At 40.2% G+C, this 18,629-nt stretch overlaps 1 protein-coding gene across 7 annotated transcripts in view; it reads left to right on the top strand.

Moving 5' to 3' along the window:
- LOC122806463 (plasma membrane calcium-transporting ATPase 1-like) overlaps positions 1–18,629 on the top strand; it is a 1,798,374-nt gene that overhangs the window by 1,464,547 nt on the left and 315,198 nt on the right. For all 7 annotated transcript variants that reach the window (XM_044076929.1, XM_044076926.1, XM_044076924.1 and 4 more), the window contains one exon: positions 13,138–13,372. In XM_044076929.1, the coding sequence (XP_043932864.1) occupies positions 13,138–13,372 (235 nt within the window). The remainder of the gene's footprint in view (positions 1–13,137; positions 13,373–18,629) is intronic.

The following is an 18,629-nucleotide window of genomic DNA, read 5'->3' as shown; positions in this document are numbered from 1 at the left end:
GTCTGTCACCATGCCACTGTATAGCAGATTTAGTGCCGTGAGACATCAGTGTCTGTCACCATGCCACTGTATAGCAGCTTTAGTGCCGTGAGACATCAGTGTCTGTCACCATGCCACTGTATAGCAGATTTAGTGCCGTGAGACATCAGTGTCTGTCACCATGCCACTGTGTAGCAGATTTAGTGCTGTGAGACATCAGTGTCTGTCACCATGCCACTGTGTAGCAGCTTTAGTGCAGTGAGACATCAGTGTCTGTCACCATGCCACTGTGTAGCAGCTTTGATTTTCTTTATTTGACACAACACATAGGTAGTAAGGGGTCAGAACATTAAAGTGACAGTGCTGTGCTGGTCCTTGACCTTTCACATTCATGCCCGTCAGATTGCTGAACATACCTCTTGACCTCTTAGTGCAAGAAATCTGGACAAAACCTGACAAAATTGGGGGACAAGGCCCGAAAATAGGGAAAGATTTTAAGTATTGCTCTTATTAACTTAGAAAGTTGCTAGAGTAACAGGGTTTGTTTTAACATGCATTTTCTAAAGGATTTGATGTCTGAAACTCAAATGTATGTCATTATTTAGTGACTGCAGTCATCAGATCATCCCAGTGATTTGCCAGAAAACCACACATTTTTTGAGAAATAGACCAAAAATATGAGGCAAAAATCTGGACAGTTGAGAGGTATGTCACTGTATAATGATTACTGGGAGGAAACAGTATCATCACAGTATGTGCATGTTTTTCCTGAGCTATATTTTTGCAGTTTTTATGTTGGTTGCCTGGGAAACAGTTGTGTCAAGCACTCAAAAGGAAGACATATACAAGATAAATTAACACATGCCATCAGTTCTAGTCAACCTGTCTTCATTGAATAGTGTGAATGTTCTTATTTATGTGCCTGCTTCATACTTTCTTGAGGATTTTTTTTCCTCTAGTGGGACTAAAAACGGCTGGCAGAGGTGGCGCAAATGTGCTAACAAAATTACTTGGATTAGTAAGTGTATTTCAAGCTGAGTGCAGAACCCATGTTAGTCAGTTTGTTTTTGGAGGGAGGCTAATTTGTTATGGGGCTGATTATATTAATTGCAGCATGTCTTGGTATTACCCCTTGGATCATTCATGGTGTGATCAGATTATAACTGTAGGACATACTATTACCACAAGCATCATTCCTTTTGTAAAGGACCTTGAACATTTTTACAACTTGGATATTTTCACACTTGCAGCATAATTCCAGTAAATCTTGGTTGTTTCTAATATAGAATATTCCTGGCATCATCTGGTTTGATTTAATTATGTTTTTGTCAGTGCTGAAATATTTTCACAAGTTAATTGATGACTTTCACTGCAGACGTAGACATAATCCTTCATGTCATTGTATCAGGACAGAACTGGAGACTACTTTTTAGCACTCACCATGAATTGTTATTGTTTTTGTATTTTATTTTTGCTTTTATCAGGCATGGATTCATGGAATATAGAAATTAAGTTAGCAGCCCTGTCTGCCTGCTAGAGCAGCACCAAGAATTAAGGGAAAATGGCATATGTCACTGCCTTCCGATTACTGATTTTCCTGCAGAGAATATAAGTGGAATTAGGCATTACTACTAAATTTTTTGTCTGGTTATGATTCGTATTTAAAAGATTATTTGCACATAGAGACCTAACTTGCCTTGAAAATACTTGTCAGTTTTATTACAAACCTTTTTGTCAGTGCAAGTATACCCAGCATTCTAAGTGTAGTACGGAGCTCTAGTGATGCACGTGATCCTTGTTGCAATTAGTGACAATCTTCATGTCAGCTCATTCAACATGTATACTTGTAAATAGCATGTCCATTCTGGGCAGCTCAATTCTTTTTTCCTCATTGCAACTCTGCATGTTGAAGTTACAAAGGAGTGAAAAAAAAGGTCAGGATAGGCAGTTATTAATGACACTGGCTGGTGTGGTAAGTTGTATCACAGGAATACCCCTTTATCAGATTGTTTTCTTCCCACTTTTTAACATCTCATCACAACAAAACACTTCAGAGATGTAAACTGCTGATAGCTATTACTGGTATGAGGTTCACCTTCCCGGTGCTGAGTTGGAACCCACAGCTTTTGATATACTGAAATAATCACGTAGCCTGCTGAGCTACATGCAGCATGTTCAGGGTGCATGGACTTGTAGGTCTTTGTACACGAAAATATAATTATGTTAGGTTACGTCCCATTCTCTTTATGTATATGTGTGTGTGTGTGTATAATACATATACATACGTGTGTGTGTGTATATAATACATATACGTACGTATGCACACACACACACACACACACACACACACACACACACAGGTCCTCTGTGCATAGCCTTGAACTTTGACTAAATGTGTACACACAACAGCGGCAGCTATTATAGTACAGTATTGTGGAAGATCTGAAACCAGACTGCAGAGCCACCCAAAGATTAATTATAGTAATAAACTCTTTAAATTGAGTTTGCTCTAATTTTTCCAAAAGTTTTGATATAGAAGGCAGAGGATGAGAGAGGAGGGGATAATCACTCTGTGTCTATGGAAGAACCAGACTTAAATACCACTTTAGCTTCTGGCGCTGTGCCAGGCACTAGGAGTGAAGCTAGCACTGAAGTGTAGCCTGGTATTTTAATAGCAGTGGCAACGGAAGCCGGAGCCTATTAATCACATTAATAGCATCATCAGCTGATGCTTCTGAAAAGGCGAGATCCTGTGCATTCCTTTTTCAGGCTGTTAGAAGAGAACGAAAAATGGAGAGAAGTGATGATGATCTAAAAATGTATTGCAAGCTGCTTAGTTCAGAGCCATAATACATGAAATCCACCAAACCGTGTCTGCACAGCACTTTTACTTTAGTACCAACAAGCTGGAAACTGTGTAATCAAACCCTGGTTTGCTTCTGCACTGGAGGGGAAGTGGGTGCTATATTCTTGGAAATGCCTTATTCGTTAAGACACTAATTTATCTGTGCTGATTATAATTCAGAATAAGTGCTCCATTTCAGCAACTTTTCTAGACACTTATTAGGAAGATGCAGCTCTCCCTCCACAGATAAAAATAGTGAACACAGGTTTGGCTCCCCTCACCAGCACCCTTGCTAACTACTAAAAGACTTCTTGCTTCTGCAGCCATGTAAAGTTTAAATTATGTTCAACTACTGACACTTTTCTGGCTAATTGTTAGCCAAGCCTGCAAATGCTAATTGGGCATACTGCTGAAGTGGACTGATATGGTCACCCTCACTCTTATGACAGAATTGCTCTGCCTGAGTAGCCTGTCCTTCCCTGTGGAGACTTGGGGGTTAACATACTAGTTTCAGTGAAAAGAAAGACATTGGTAGTCAGGCTACCATTCTCAGCATGACTTCAAGGAGTGCTGCTTTTGTTTACATACCAGGTGCCTCTAACTTTTACACCCCCCCCCCCCCCACACACACACACTCTTGCTTTACTTTCTCTGGATGTAGGGTTAACCAACTTAGTGCTGCAAACTCTGTGGTAGTATTTCTACGCAGATGCACTTCACTTTTCATGCACTCCTCATATAAAGCAAGTTATAGCTTGACTGACACTCACTTTCTTTTCATCTCCACTCCCTTTTCTTTATCAATATATTTAACAGCTCTGAACCTTCAAGTAACGCACTTTCCTATTCAAGATTTTGCAACTTTTTATACTAGACTTTTCTTCAAGCTTTCCAACTTTCATTCACTCTCCATTCACCTTTAGAGTTCCCTTAACCACCTAAAAAATCTATTTTGGGCTAATCCAACTATTACTTGAGGAGTATGAACCAGACCTTCCTCTAGCTGAGAATGCACGTTTTGTCATCTCCCTGACTTGCTAGTTTTCTTCTAACTTCTATGGTCTTAACCTTGGCCTTAGTTGGAGCAAATGTAAGGACTGTGTACAAGTAGAGAGGCCAAAACCATCTTTAATAGCATCTCCGCTACCATAATACATTTTCTTGCTAACCTACACTAACATCCTAACTGTCCTATTGCATTTCTTACAAGTACCATCATTTCATGCTCACTAATCCCTTTTGCCTATAATGATTGTTGAGTACATTTCCCCATGCACTAATAGATACTTTAGCAGATACCACCTTTCAGTTCCTTGCCTGCTGGGTAACCCATATACTTTCCCATTAACTAATAGATATAGGTCTAATATGCAAAAGTACACCTCATGTCACCGTAGTACAGCCAGTGAGTTAAACATTAAAAACATTAACTGTTACTAAATCAGTCTGTTTCTAAATTGTCAAATATCTCTAGAAAACAATTCATTTTAAAATCTTTATTAAACATGACATATTTTACAAAAGTTGCATGTGTACATATGCAGTAATAGAAAATAAAGCAAACCGTAACAACATTTCCATTATTTTCATTCCGTATACATACATACATACATGCATACATTCTTTTTAACAATTTTCATTCACTACAATGGTAGCATTGTTGCCTCACAGCAATAGGTTGTCCCGTTCAATTCTCGGCTGGAGCGCCTTCTGTGTGGAGTCTGCATGTCCTCCCCCCGGTCGAGTGGCGTTCGAAAGACATGCGTAGAATGGGCGTGGCTTTATTGAAGGTTGGGCGATGGGCTGGCACCTCGGCACCCATAAAAAAAAATCTACTGCCAATCATTAGCGGACCGAAGTTCCGCTGTGGCCACCCCTAACCAGGAAAAGCCGAAAGAAAAACAACAACAGTATTACATAAATTGCTTATTTAAAACCATCACTTACATTTCATCCCTTCTTCTGATTATTATTATTATGAATGCTTTGTTCTCACAAATTCCACTTATTTCTCTACAGTTTCCCCCTTCCCTTTTTCTAAAGATCCCACCTCCAGTTCTTTTATCTCCTTTACAGTATTCAGTACTTCAATTGCGGTTGGTTTAGATTTTGTTGTGATTTTCTAGTAATAGTTTTATTTATATTTATTTATTTTTACAGCCAGCAGCATTAAACGTAGTAAATACTTACTATGTCTAGTAAATTTAAATTATATATCCCAGTTCAAAATAATTATTTCTTTAGTTGCAATCATTTGATTCCCTGACATTTCTGACAAAATATGCTAGGAAATGTTTTAAATCTGCGAACTCATTACATTCCCAAAAGCATGATGTCAGTTACCTCTTTCCCATTAGACCTCTGGCTTTTTCTGTCTACCTGAAAAATCTCTCTGACACCTGTTTGGGGTATAAGGCTACCCATGCAAAAATCCTAAACTTTCTGGACTTTGTGGCATACCTGGGAGCCATACAGATGTCCTCTCATTGTTCCTTTGTAAATTCCCTTTCCAGTCTCTCTTCCCATATTTTTCTAACCCCTTCTAACTGATTCTAATGCATAGCATGCATTATTTTTATATGTCTTACTAATTATTCCATTTTAACAACAGTTTATGTGCTTGACTGAACTAAACACTTGGCCAGTGCTGGTCTTTCACCTAGCACTCTCCCACTCCCTTTCTCTTTGCCTGTACTCTGTCAGTCTCTGGTAGGGAAGGCAGTCTTTAACCTACAGTCCACTCTTGAAAAATTCATACTATAACTATACCTTCTACACAACTGTCCAATCCCATATACACTACTTAAAAAATACATCTATATATACTGGTTACAATCCTGCTAGCTGCTTACATACAGTTGAATCCCAACCCACATCACTAGGGGAGGAATCTTCCTACTGCAACATCTCCACCAGATCAGACACGGCAGACACCATGTAACATGTAATGCAAGCCTTATGACAAACAGGAACAAGGATCTGAGAACAGACTGTCTTAACACTGGCAGCATTAACAACAACTGGTCTCAACTTGAAGCGTGGGTTCTTATGGGAAAAAAAACAAAAACACGCACACACATTTTGAATTACAGAAACCTGTCTGAAGATTAACTTTTGCGCATCTGAATATCTTCAAGCTAATTATGAGATTTTTTTTTTTTTGTGATATTAGACCAGTTGAAAAACGAGGAGGGGAAGCTGCACTAATACTAAACAGTAACGTCTCTTAAAACATCAGGAAAATTACAAGGGTTAGTTCCACTAATGATAAAAGCCCCTACTATGTACTGTCAGATGTCAGGCTAGGAGGATGAAACCATTTCCCTGTATGCGTAGCCTATGTCTTCATGGTCCTTCAGAATAAATAAATAAATTAAAAATTCTCTCCCCCTACATACTAACATGCAGACCCACTTCGGAATCAAATCAGCAACTACCGAATGCTCACTTAGTCAGCTGACTGGTCACCCTTGTATAACATTATAAATCTCAGTAGTGAATTATGCTTTGAAAACATCAGCACTTAAATGAACAGCGACATCCAGTTTATGTTGATTGAGGTGGGGGATGCAGATTTGCTACTAATAACACAAACACCTCCTATCTCAGAAACAGACATGAGGTACTCTGTCTGCATGACCCAAACGATTCCGAAGGAAATAAACTAATTACAGTCAGCACTACAGATTTTGGTCATTTGACAATTTACAACATCTAAATATACCAGAAATTTTGCAAATACCTACTAGTGATTCCTTCATACAACAACTGAAAACATAATTAGAAATTACCCACCTCAGCTTTTGTCTAGTCATTAATGGTTCCCAAGAATCTCATCTGTACCCACTTACAGCTTTGTATCCCAACATTCTATCTCAAACAGGTTATCACCAAGAAAATCAAAAAAGTGCTAAATAACTTGAGTCCAGGCTACTTGTAAATGTCCTTAATATGGCAGGTAAGTATATTGGAAAACCACATGCTGATGTTTTCAGTCTTTCCTTATCTACTGGGACAGTTCTTTCTCCATTCATGCGTGTCACTGTAATTCTACTGCTCAAACAATGTAAAGACTGCAGGCCCATTGCTAACTTAGGTCTGCTAACAAAAACATTTGAAAAATTAGTTCTTAATCAACTCCGTGAACTTATAAATAAATATGGACTCGTTTGCAATGAGAAATATGACTTTTGAAACTTTTTCAGTACTGCGACTGCCTCATACACTGGAACCAACACTGTATTCAGTAACATGCATTAAAGTAAGGTCACAGGAGGATGGTTCATTGACCTGACCACAGCCTTTGAAACTGTTAACTACCCACTTTTACTTCAGTAACTTGACAAGCTTAAGTTTAGTACTAAGTCTTTACAGTAGTTCCAAAGTTACCTTGGAAACACAGAATTTCAGGTATGCCACAGTAAAACCCTCTTCAAACCAGGCCTTCTCAATACTGGAGTACTTCAGGGTTCTGTACTTGGCCACTCTCACTTTTCTCTTTTCATTAATGACTTGACCAATGACCTTAGTATTCTGAGACTGTTTACCATTTACCTTATGGACCACACCATGTGGCTCCCTCAGATCCATCCTGCATTTTCCTTCGATTGGTGCCTGTTTACCTGCATGGTTTAAAATTTGAAACTTTGTAAAATACTGATTTTCCCTACATGCCACCACTGAAAAAATTAATTGAACTTTATGATGTCAAAGAATGGGAGTGCATATGCGTGCATCCATAAACAGTAATGGACCCATCATGGTGCATGCCCGTATCCCCATCTGTTAAAGTTTATGGACTCAGCCCATACCTCAAGTGAATTATTAGCTGGTGATAGACTGGAATTATGTAGCTGGTTTCTTAATAAAATGTTTGCAAAGCTTTTTATTAAAAAGCCTGCGGCATAATTTTGGTTACATCGAGTGGAAAATGTATTGCGGCATTTAAGGTACAAAGTGTTGCGATGTATATGCAAATCGGAATGTATGCTGATGATCTACTACTCCTCGAATCCAGCAGAGGTGTCGCCACCCTTCAGCGAAAGCTGCAACCTGATTCACTGCTGTGTACAAGAGATAGTAGTAACAAACCTTTGATTAACCTTGCTAAGTCCAATTTTTTGCTACTATGTAGAAACATGTCAGAGCACCCATTTAATGGCACTGATACTAAGGGTAATACTTTACTCATGAGACAGAGTAGAGGTATCTGTGAAACGCCTTGCACTAAAGTGAGCATAGCTTGCAGACAATATTGTCAGCAGAGCACAGGTTTAACTAAAGTTAGGTTATATAAATTTTCATTTCCTGTGTCCCTCTGCCTTGCAGGCCATTGCAAGAAATATGTTCATCTTCAAAACTGAATATAGGCTTCCATTAATAACTTTCCATTCTGGTACTAATATGCATAAAAGACAGGCGGCTTTAAACAGAATTTGCAGATTTGTGTTGCTCACTGTTAGCCATACTCAACATTGCAATCTTCTAGTATAGTAGCAAAGCAACACTATTACTTAGCTCAGAGCTTTTCAAAATAGTCAAATTATGGCAGTGACCACCATTGAAAACAAAATTGCCCATTAGGCAGCACATTTATTCTCTCTATAATGGCATTGAAGAAATCATGACCCTCAATAGACTGCACTTTAAAACCACTATAGGGGAAAAAGCCTTTTCCAAACTTTTCCCTGCTATATGGAATCCCCTCCCAACTGAGTTAAGGAAACAACATACCTTGGACTCATTTAAACCCTGACTGAAAGAACAACTACTAAAGAAAGTTGCCTGTGCCTGATTTAAGGATAATGGTTAATAAACTTGCAGTAATAACTTTCATTGAATTCCAGATTTAGTTAGAGGGCAAATGTGCTAAAGCCTAGTTAATGGCATTCCAGTTCATATCAAGTTTTCTTATGTGTAAATGCATACATTATCTACTTGTGTATTAGTTAGTGTTGTTGTTGTTTGTCTATCGGCTTTTCCCGGTTAGGGATCGCCACAGCAGAACTCCGGTCCGCTAATGATTGGCAGTAGATTTTAACGAACGCCGAGGTGCCAGCTCGACATTCTACCTTCAACGAAGGCACGCCCATTTACACATGTCTTTCGAACACCCACCCAACCGCGGGGAGGACATGCAGACTCCACACAGAAGGCACTCCAGCCGAGAATCAAATGGGAGAACCTCTTGCTGTGAGGCAGCAATGCTACCGCTGCACCACCACGGATATACTTGTGTACTAGTTAGTGTAATAAGGTTAAACACTGTACATAGGACAGGATTCAATAAAATGCACACTTTTCATAGTAATTGCTCAAAATGGGTCTACAAATTAGCACAATGGCAAGAAAATGTGATTCAGTGATGGGTGTGTCCGCAATGGAAAAGACCTCATTATCATGTCCTTATCATGTCTCTGAATCACTTACTGGCTCTATCAGACCTGACCATGTTTATGTTCTTTTTATCAGCCCATGCATCATGTTGTCAAAGACATTCCCCCTACAATCACACATATTCAGTCGCCCACGCACAAACACATTTCTGCACACATCCACTCATCCACAGACGAGCCTGTCTCACTTGCCCATACTCATGGGAACACTCCCTCGTTCACCAGCACACACATAACTAAAATTATGATTACATTCCTCCTGGCTGACAGGCAGACACACACACACACACGCATTCATGCTTCTACAAATAATGTACACACACATCCAGCCACACAGACAAACTATAACACACCTCCTACTCCCATGTCTTTGCTGAACTTACCTGAGCCATGAGCAGTCCCACAGGTGTGAAAGGGTGATCACCATGTTTTTAGGGAGGTAACATTTCCTGAAATTGGGATCTGCAGACATTTCTGAGAGAGAACACATGGCTAATTAGCATTAGCCACTCCCCATACTGCTGCATTAGCATGTTTCTTTGCCCATGAGACTGCAGTCCGTGCTGAGGTTCTTGCAAGAGGAAATCCTCAGAAGCAGGGCAGTCTCTGAATTTGAAAGTTTTGTCACGATGTAGAAACCTTGCAAGTTAAGGCTTCGGCGTTATGCTAAGCTTGTCTGAATCCCAGATGTAATCTCCCTGTTCATTATATAATTTTTCATACACATGACATCATCTCTTCTACAATTGCCTCATATACTATGCCTTTTTATTTATTTTGATGAATAGAAATGTTCTCTTTTGTCCTTGTCATGGTTTAAAAAGGTCTGATAATCAGTCTACTTACCCAGTCAACAAAGTAAAAATTAAATTATTAAATTAAATTAATTTCTTCTGAAGCTCAACAAATCTTCATTCACCTGCCATAGAGACACACTGCAGCATTTTCCGTGTCAGCAGGTGGTGTTTTCCTCCTTTCAGCAACATTGTTACAACTTGTATCAGCTGATGCACACGGCAGGGATAACTGCTGCAGTGCATTAATAATATGAATGGGTAAGACACGGGTAGGCATTAGTCTTCTGGCCAGATGAGCAGAGTAGTCAACCATCCCCAAACCAGGGTGTAACATTACATAACTTGTCATGGACGTCAGCAAGAAGATTTGCTGTTTAAGGAGAGTGCAGCCTGTGCCATATTCATGCCTTTTTCCATTGAAGGTGAGTGATGGTTCATTTCAGCTTGAGTACCTTGGTCAGTTTTCAGGCAGGCTAAGGAGCAAGATAAGTACATCCTTATGGCTATTTATTTTTATTGTCGTTGTTGTAGACAGTAATTAGCTGTTCATTTTGCTTTCAGTTTTCACTTTTTCTGGGATTCTAAAGCAAATAATAATGTCCCTGGAAGTTATCACCAACAAGTTCAAGTGTTTTGCAGGAGACAGATTTCCCCAGTGGGTGTCATTTGCTGTGCCTCATTAAAGCAGGAGCCAGATTTCCCCAATGGGTGTCATTTGCTGTGCCTCATTAATGCAGGAGCCAAATTTCCCCAATGGGTGTCATTTGCGGTGCCTCATTAATGCAGGAGCCAGATTTCCCCAGTGGGTGTCATTTGCTGTGCCTCATTAAAGCAGGAGCCAGATTTCCCCAATGGGTGTCATTTGCGGTGCCTTGTTAATGCAGGAGCCAGATTTCCCCAATGGGTGTCATTTGCTGTGCCTCATTAATGCAGGAGCCAGATTTCCCCAGTGGGTGTCATTTGCTGTGCCTCATTAATGCAGGAGCCAGATTTCCCCAGTGGGTGTCATTTGCTGTGCCTCATTAATGCAGGAGCCAGATTTCCCCAGTGGGTGTTATTTGCTGTGCCTCATTAATGCAGGAGCCAGATTTCCCCAATGGGTGTCATTTGCTGTGCCTCATTAATGCAGGAGCCAGATTTCCCCAATGGGTGTCATTTGCGGTGCCTCATTAATGCAGGAGCCAGATTTCCCCAGTGGGTGTCATTTGCGGTGCCTTGTTAATGCAGGAGCCAGATTTCCCCAGTGGGTGTCATTTGCGGTGCCTCATTAATGCAGGAGCCAGATTTCCCCAGTGGGTGTCATTTGCTGTACCTCATTAATGCAGGAGCCAGATTTCCCCAATGGGTGTCATTTGCTGTGCCTCATTAATGCAGGAGCCAGATTTCCCCAGTGGGTGTCATTTGCGGTGCCTTGTTAATGCAGGAGCCAGATTTCCCCAGTGGGTGTCATTTGTGGTGCCTCATTAATGCAGGAGCCAGATTTCCCCAGTGTCTGTCATTTGCGGTGCCTCATTAATGCAGGAGCCAGATTTCCCCAGTGGGTGTCATTTGCGGTGCCTCATTAATGCAGGAGCCAGATTTCCCCAGTGGGTGTCATTTGCGGTGCCTCATTAATGCAGGAGCCAGATTTCCACAGTGGGTGTCATTTGCGGTGCCTCATTAATGCAGGAGCCAGATTTCCCCAGTGGGTGTCATTTGCGGTGCCTCATTAATGCAGGAGCCAGATTTCCCCAGTGGGTGTCATTTGCGGTGCCTCATTAATGCAGGAGCCAGATTTCCCCAGTGGGTGTCATTTGCGGTGCCTCATTAATGCAGAAGCCAGATTTCCCCAGTGGGTGTCATTTGCGGTGCCTCATTAATGCAGGAGCCAGATTTCCCCAGTGGGTGTCATTTGCGGTGCCTCATTAATGCAGGAGCCAGATTTCCCCAGTGGGTGTCATTTATGTGCCTCATTAATGCAGGAGCCAGATTTCCCCAGTGGGTGTCATTTGCGGTGCCTCATTAATGCAGGAGCCAGATTTCCCCAGTGGGTGTCATTTGCGGTGCCTCATTAATGCTGGAGCCAGATTTCCCCAGTGGGTGTCATTTGCGGTGCCTCATTAATGCAGAAGCCAGATTTCCCCAGTGGGTGTCATTTGCTGTACCTCATTAATGCAGGAGCCAGATTTCCCCAGTGGGTGTCATTTGCGGTGCCTTGCTAATGCAGGAGGAGAGCACAATAGGGTTCAGCTGTAGTTGCAGAAAGACTTTTAATAAGAACATATTTTGGAGAATGGCTAGTGGTCTAAAGGCCTTTATTACGCATTGAAAACTGTTTATATTAGCTCAGTGGATGTAGGTTTCATGTCATTGTTTATGAGATCCATAATAATTTTTTCATGACCTTGCATATGAGATAATAATAATGAGATAATGTAATAATGTTGCTACTGTCGATGTTTTCCAGTGTTCTTTGGGTAATTAATAATATATGTACACACGCACACACACACACACACACATACACACACACACAGGTTGTTGCTTTATTTGTATGAAAGTGTCATTATTTTACAAGAAAACACTCCTGAGGCAACACCAAACGCTAAGGGCAATCTTTAATGAACAAATGAAAGCTTAAAACAACATAAAGTAAGCGCTTTCTCGTTCCACCTTGAATGCTTTTTCAGACTTAAAGATGGAGCTGTGATAACCATTTAAATATACAAAACATTCTACCTCACTTCCCTTCTATTAATTAATGTTTTTTTTATTTAAAAGTGATGTGATATATTAATAATGAATTTTGTGAATGACGTAGAACTTTTTGTATATTTAAATGGTTATCACAGCTCCTTCTTTAAGTCTGAAAAAGCATTCAAGGTGGAATGCAAAAGCGCTTACTTTATGTTGTTTTAAGCTTTCATTTGTTCATTAAAGATTGCTCTTAGCATTTGGTGTTGCCTCAGGAGTGTTTTCTTGGATTATATTTATTTTTCGTTGAGGCACTTTATCCTTGTACAGCTCTGTTCTTGGATTATATTTATTTTTCGTTGTGGCACTTTATCCTCATACAGCTCTGTTTTAGTGTCATTATTTTACAGTTCTGATCCAATGGCCATTTGATTGTGTCCTATTTTAGGTGTTCAAAGATCATGGACAAAAAAGGTGAAACAAAGGTATTTAAACCACGAGACAGAGATGAAATGGTGAAGAAGGTGATTGAACCAATGGCATGTGATGGACTTCGCACAATCTGCCTAGCATTTAAGGACCTCCCTGCCCATCCAGAGCCAGACTGGGATAGTGAGAGTGACATACTTTCTGATCTAACATGTATTGCTGTTGTAGGAATTGAAGATCCTGTTCGACCAGAGGTAAGTAGCTCTCAAACGCATGTCAGAATTAAGTTTACAACTGTTTTTGGAGCTGTGTACTAGTCCTACGGCTTGTTAAAACTCTCTAGTCCATATTTTTAGTTTTTCTTTAGTTTCATAATCTTCCATCATTAATGGATTCCTTTCAACTGGCAAAGTCTTTCTGTTCCAAATTCAATGCAGTACTGCTGTACATACTTGTCAATCCTTGGTTGCAATTTTGTATATTGTACTACATGCCCTTCCTAAGCTGTTTTCCACTACTGTCTTTATAATTTTCTCCATCCAAAAAACCTAGGAAGCAGACAGTTTTACCAGCCTTCAAAGTAAAACCAAAGCCACAAATGAGCAGAGTTTTTGTCCTTTTGCTGTCCATCCATCCATCCATCCTCAACCCCTTTTCCCATTTTTGCACATGGGGTCTGGATGTCACTTCAACAGTGACAGTCATCTCAAACCAAGGTTTACATTGCCGGGTGGCTAGCCCTGCAGCAGTAGTTCATCCATGCTACTCACTCGCGCACACACACACACACTCGCTCCTAGGGCCAATTAAGAGTCCAATCCACCTGATGCATGTCTTTGGAATGTGGGAGGAAACTGGACTAGTTGCAGGAAACCCATGCGACTGCAGGGAGGACATGCAGACTCCTGTTGGCCTTTTGCTGTCCATCTACCCCAAACTTGACTGCTGAACATGACTCCAGTGTGTGTTAAATACTTCCTTGCTGGAGACATTTATCTTATTTCATTCTGATGAGCATGGCTTTAGAAAATGGGGCATATTTTACAGGTGTGTTTTCCTTTAGAACTTGTGCATGTCTTGTTTGAGAAACAGATACTGCAGTAGTGCTTAGATAACCTGACAGAAGCATTTCATATACTTAATCATCAGTAAGTTCACTGTAAACTAGATCTTGGTATAGAGCTTGTCTGTTTGCACTGCTAGGTATGCTTAACAAATGTAACAAAGAATTAAAGCAAATGTTGTGCTACTCCATCCTGCTTACTATCTCCTAGTAATCTGCTCTGTTAAACTGAGTGTGTGCAAACACCTCACAGCTTTACCAGCAGGTGCCGGATTGCACCCAGAGCAGTGCAATATCCTACATCTGTACTTCCTGCATTTTGATTGTTAAGTTGGTGCTTTTTTGATCCAAACTGACATGCAGTGTGATCAACATTTTGTCAATCATATCTTCTGAGACTACCTTCAGAGTGAAAGTTAGTAATCACACCTTAATAATAAAAACATTGATCGTGATGTTGTTGTGAAGTCATCATTGTTATTAAAACATTTTTAAAAGCAGGCAACATTTTTTTGTATTGCTGTTTTCCATGCATGTAAATTCAATATGCTGTTTCCCTACATTTAAGTACCCATTCCTCTAACACTGATAGACTGATGTTTAGTATACAATTCTTAATATGTGATGTAAAATAAATTATGGCTCAATTACTTTAGTGTGATATGTTGATTAACTAAGATAGAAGACCACCCCTCCTCTAAACAACTTGTTAACCTATTTTATTTCCAACTAAAATCTTGTCAGCCTTTGCATAGCAGTTTGGATTGTATCTTTTCTGTATGCATTGTGCTTCTTGACCTTATTTTCTGTTTCTTTGGTGCGTTTCCTCTCTTTTGTCATCCTGTTTCCTGTCCTGTATTCCCATATGTGGTGTTATTTCTTCCTTTTCCTTGATGAATGTAGAAGCAAAATTTGGAGTCTCTGCTTCCTTTGTAGCCTCTCTATGATATGACATACTTAGCCGAAGGTCTGTGCTCCTGCTCTGTTCATCATGTCTCCAATTGGCCTTTGCATTGCTTTCACATTGATCCTCCATTCCTTCAGTCTGTTCCTTTTCCTTATATTTTATGGCTGTTGTAGGCTCACAGTAAACCAGACTAAACCCTTCCCTTGCCTTTCTGCCTCACGCCTTCATGATGCTTTATAGATGTAGTATCTAGAAGACTCCTTCCAATGTACCCTCCTGTTGTCCTAGTAGTGTCAGTCTGCTTCCCCTCTAATCTAAATTGGCTCTTTTTTCATGGTCAGTGTGAATTACACTGTAGTATGGTCACTGTTAGCTACTGGAATGTGTTTATATCATCTGTCTACATATAATGAGATATAGGATTCAACCAGTTCATGCTTCCAGCTATTACCTATTTCTCAGACCCCTCATGCCTTTTTTTTTTCACCGTGGATGAGGGTGTACTTCATTCCCCAGCTGACAGATTAAGTTCATGTGTCATGACTGCCATTGTTATACTCGTACGTCTCTCAGTCCTATAACTAGCTCATCGGCCCTTGTTACCTTGTAGATGTCATCTGGGGGATGACGATGTGCCAGTCACAGTTCTCCAGATACAGAAACGGGACCTGTTTCAGTTGAACACCTTATCCTTTTGGCTTTCTGCTGCTCACCATGCTGTTAAAGTCTTCTATTACCTCCCTGCACTCTGTAGGCTTGCACATCATAGGATTATAGGAGGTTACTAGGCTAATGGCCGTGAGGCCTTTACAAGCCTAGCCAAGACTTTATCCCCAAAAAAGAAACCTCAGTCAGCACCTGTCACCCCTGTCAATGAGGGACACAGATGAAACCCCTGGGAAAAATTTGTGGTTTTCCATCCCCCTCGTCAAGATTGCGCTTGAAGAGGGTCAGCGAGATACTCTGTTTGACGTGTATGGGAAGTCTATTCCGGAGTCAGGGCACCCTCTGGGAGACAAATGTTTCTCTCCAGCAGGTTTTGTTGATGTCGCATATTAGATTTAGGCCTTTCGAGTGGGTAATGCGCGTGGAGTTAGACTTGTGGATATGGAGTATCTCTAGTAGTGCATGGTCTAAAATTGCCTTGTAGGCGAGACACAAATCATCTCTGAGCAATTTATGTGATACCGAGTAGAGTGATTGTGATTTGAGCCTGTCCGCATAGGACAGGTGTTGGAGACCATGGATTCTCTTTGTGAGGTATTTCTGTGGCCTTTCCAATTGGTGCAGGTGTTTGGAGAGGTACATACCAAACAGGGAGTTATACTCAATTATTGGCCTAATGAGGGAGGAGTACAGAGAGGTAATAACCTCCTTTTTGTGGATGCAATCCCTTTAATTATGCGATGAACCAAGTAAAAGGCTTTTCTAACCACTGCCGCTACATGATGGTCGAATGTAAGATTGTTGTCAACCTGAGTACCTAGATCTCTCACCACAGGCTGTGTGCTTAGGGAGTTGCCGTTAATGTGGTAATCAGTAGGGGCCATGTTTTTGCTGAATGGTATGATAATATGGTTTTTGCATTTAACTTAAGGCCATGACTGTGGCACTGGTCATTGTTGCTGTGAGACCCTCTTGCAGTAAGTTAACATCATTTGGGGAGTCAGTGATAGCACCCAACTTACAGTCGTCCGCAAACTTGGTCAGCCACAGGCCTTTTGTCTTTGCCTGGACCTCTGAGAAGTAGATGCAAAACAGTAGGGGTCACAGGACAGATCCCTGGGGAACACCAGTAGTGACAGGTATGCTGCCAGAGGTAGAGGCACCTATTTTGACCTTGTGAGCCAGTTGTCCACCCACCTAATGAGATAGGGATTTATGCCAAGTTGTGTTAGCTTTTCGATGATGCCCTAGTGGGGGATTGTGTTAAAGACCTTGATGAGCAACCCAATTCTCTGGCTCCTCATGGTAAGGTACACTTGAGAGCTGTGCATGTGATCACTTAACAATCCTAAACCTTTTGCTTTAATCATCTTACCTTCAGGTGACTAGTTCCACTCTGGGTTAAAAACTATGTTCAAGTCATTCCCATAGTTAACTAGGATATGTAAATAACTTCTTGAAGAGTTTTAACAAGGCAACAAGAGAAGAATCCTCTTCAATTACTGCATATTAATTTATAAGTAACACTTGTAGAAATTTTAGAGTAGGGCTTTACACCATCCTCCTACTTTATGAACCAAATACATATTTTCCTGTCCTAGAAGTTCATGTACTAGGGTTAGTGCTTCTTTTTCTGTTGACTTGTGCAAGTCACAAATAATGCATAATATGACTTATATTTTTTGTTTTAAAATTTGCTTCCTACAGCACAGCTTCTTGCATTTTTAAGGTACTTTATTACTGCAATGACTTTTATTGGCTCATTAACTCCCCCAAACTCCAAGAAAAACATTGTGTGAAATGCTGTTAGCTGTAACTGAACCTAGCAGTTAAACTTTGATGGCACTTTTACATGTCCTGTTTTGTTGACATTTATCACTTGGGCTGGTTGCAGCTTTATACTGTTGGTTTAAACATTATGACCAGGAGGCATTCACTAGCTCCCAGTTTACTTTTTGGGGAAGTATGCATCATCTGCTTTATCATTTCATGCCAGCCTATGCTGTGCAATTTCTAACATCAGACCACCATAAAATATAGTTTACCTCCACAGCTCTCAACCTTCCATCTCCAGAATGTGGAACATTGCATACCTGTCAACTGTCTAGATTTTTGCCCCAAAACTTCGGTCTGTTCCACATTAAATTTGTGATTTTCCGGCAAATCACTGGGATGATCTGAGGAATTAAATACCAAATAATGACATACATTTGAGTTTCAGACTTCATATCCTTTAGAAAATGCATTTTAACACAAACCTTGTTATTCTAGCTACTTTCTAAGTTTATAAGAGCAATATTTAAAATCTGTCCATATTTTTGGGCCTTTGTCCCCCATTATGTCGGGCTTTATCCAGATATCTTGGGGTAAGAGGTTGAGAGGTATGGAACATTGCCTCTCATAATGTGGAACACATTCTAACAGCTTAGATGGTTAAAATGTGTTACTTTATACTTATTAAGCATTCTTTTGCTGAATTAATATGATTCAGTATTATTTACCATGGATATCAGTTAAAAACTTTAATGCTGAATGTGTGACAGACCCTTTCATTGTGAGACACTGAAGAACATGGACAGTTTAAGACTCAGAATGAGGAAAATTTCTCTTAATGAGGTACACATGAGAGTTATGTTAACCTCTGTATCCCAAATCTAGACCACATATATCATGATTAACATATAAAGCTGAAAAACTGCTACATCCTATACAAACATGCATATATTGTGTGTATGTATGTATGTATATATATATATATATATATATATATATATATATATATATATATATAGAGAGAGAGAGAGAGATAGCTATATATAGATATACATAAGCCTTGCTTATCATGTTGTACTACGTAATCCTCATCCCCCAACTT

This window comes from Protopterus annectens, chromosome 7.part0 (genome assembly GCF_019279795.1).
Source record: "Protopterus annectens isolate FY-2018-M chromosome 7.part0, PAN1.0, whole genome shotgun sequence".
NCBI classification, from domain to species: Eukaryota; Metazoa; Chordata; order Ceratodontiformes; family Protopteridae; genus Protopterus; species Protopterus annectens.
This window is presented reverse-complemented; position numbering and strand designations above follow the sequence as displayed.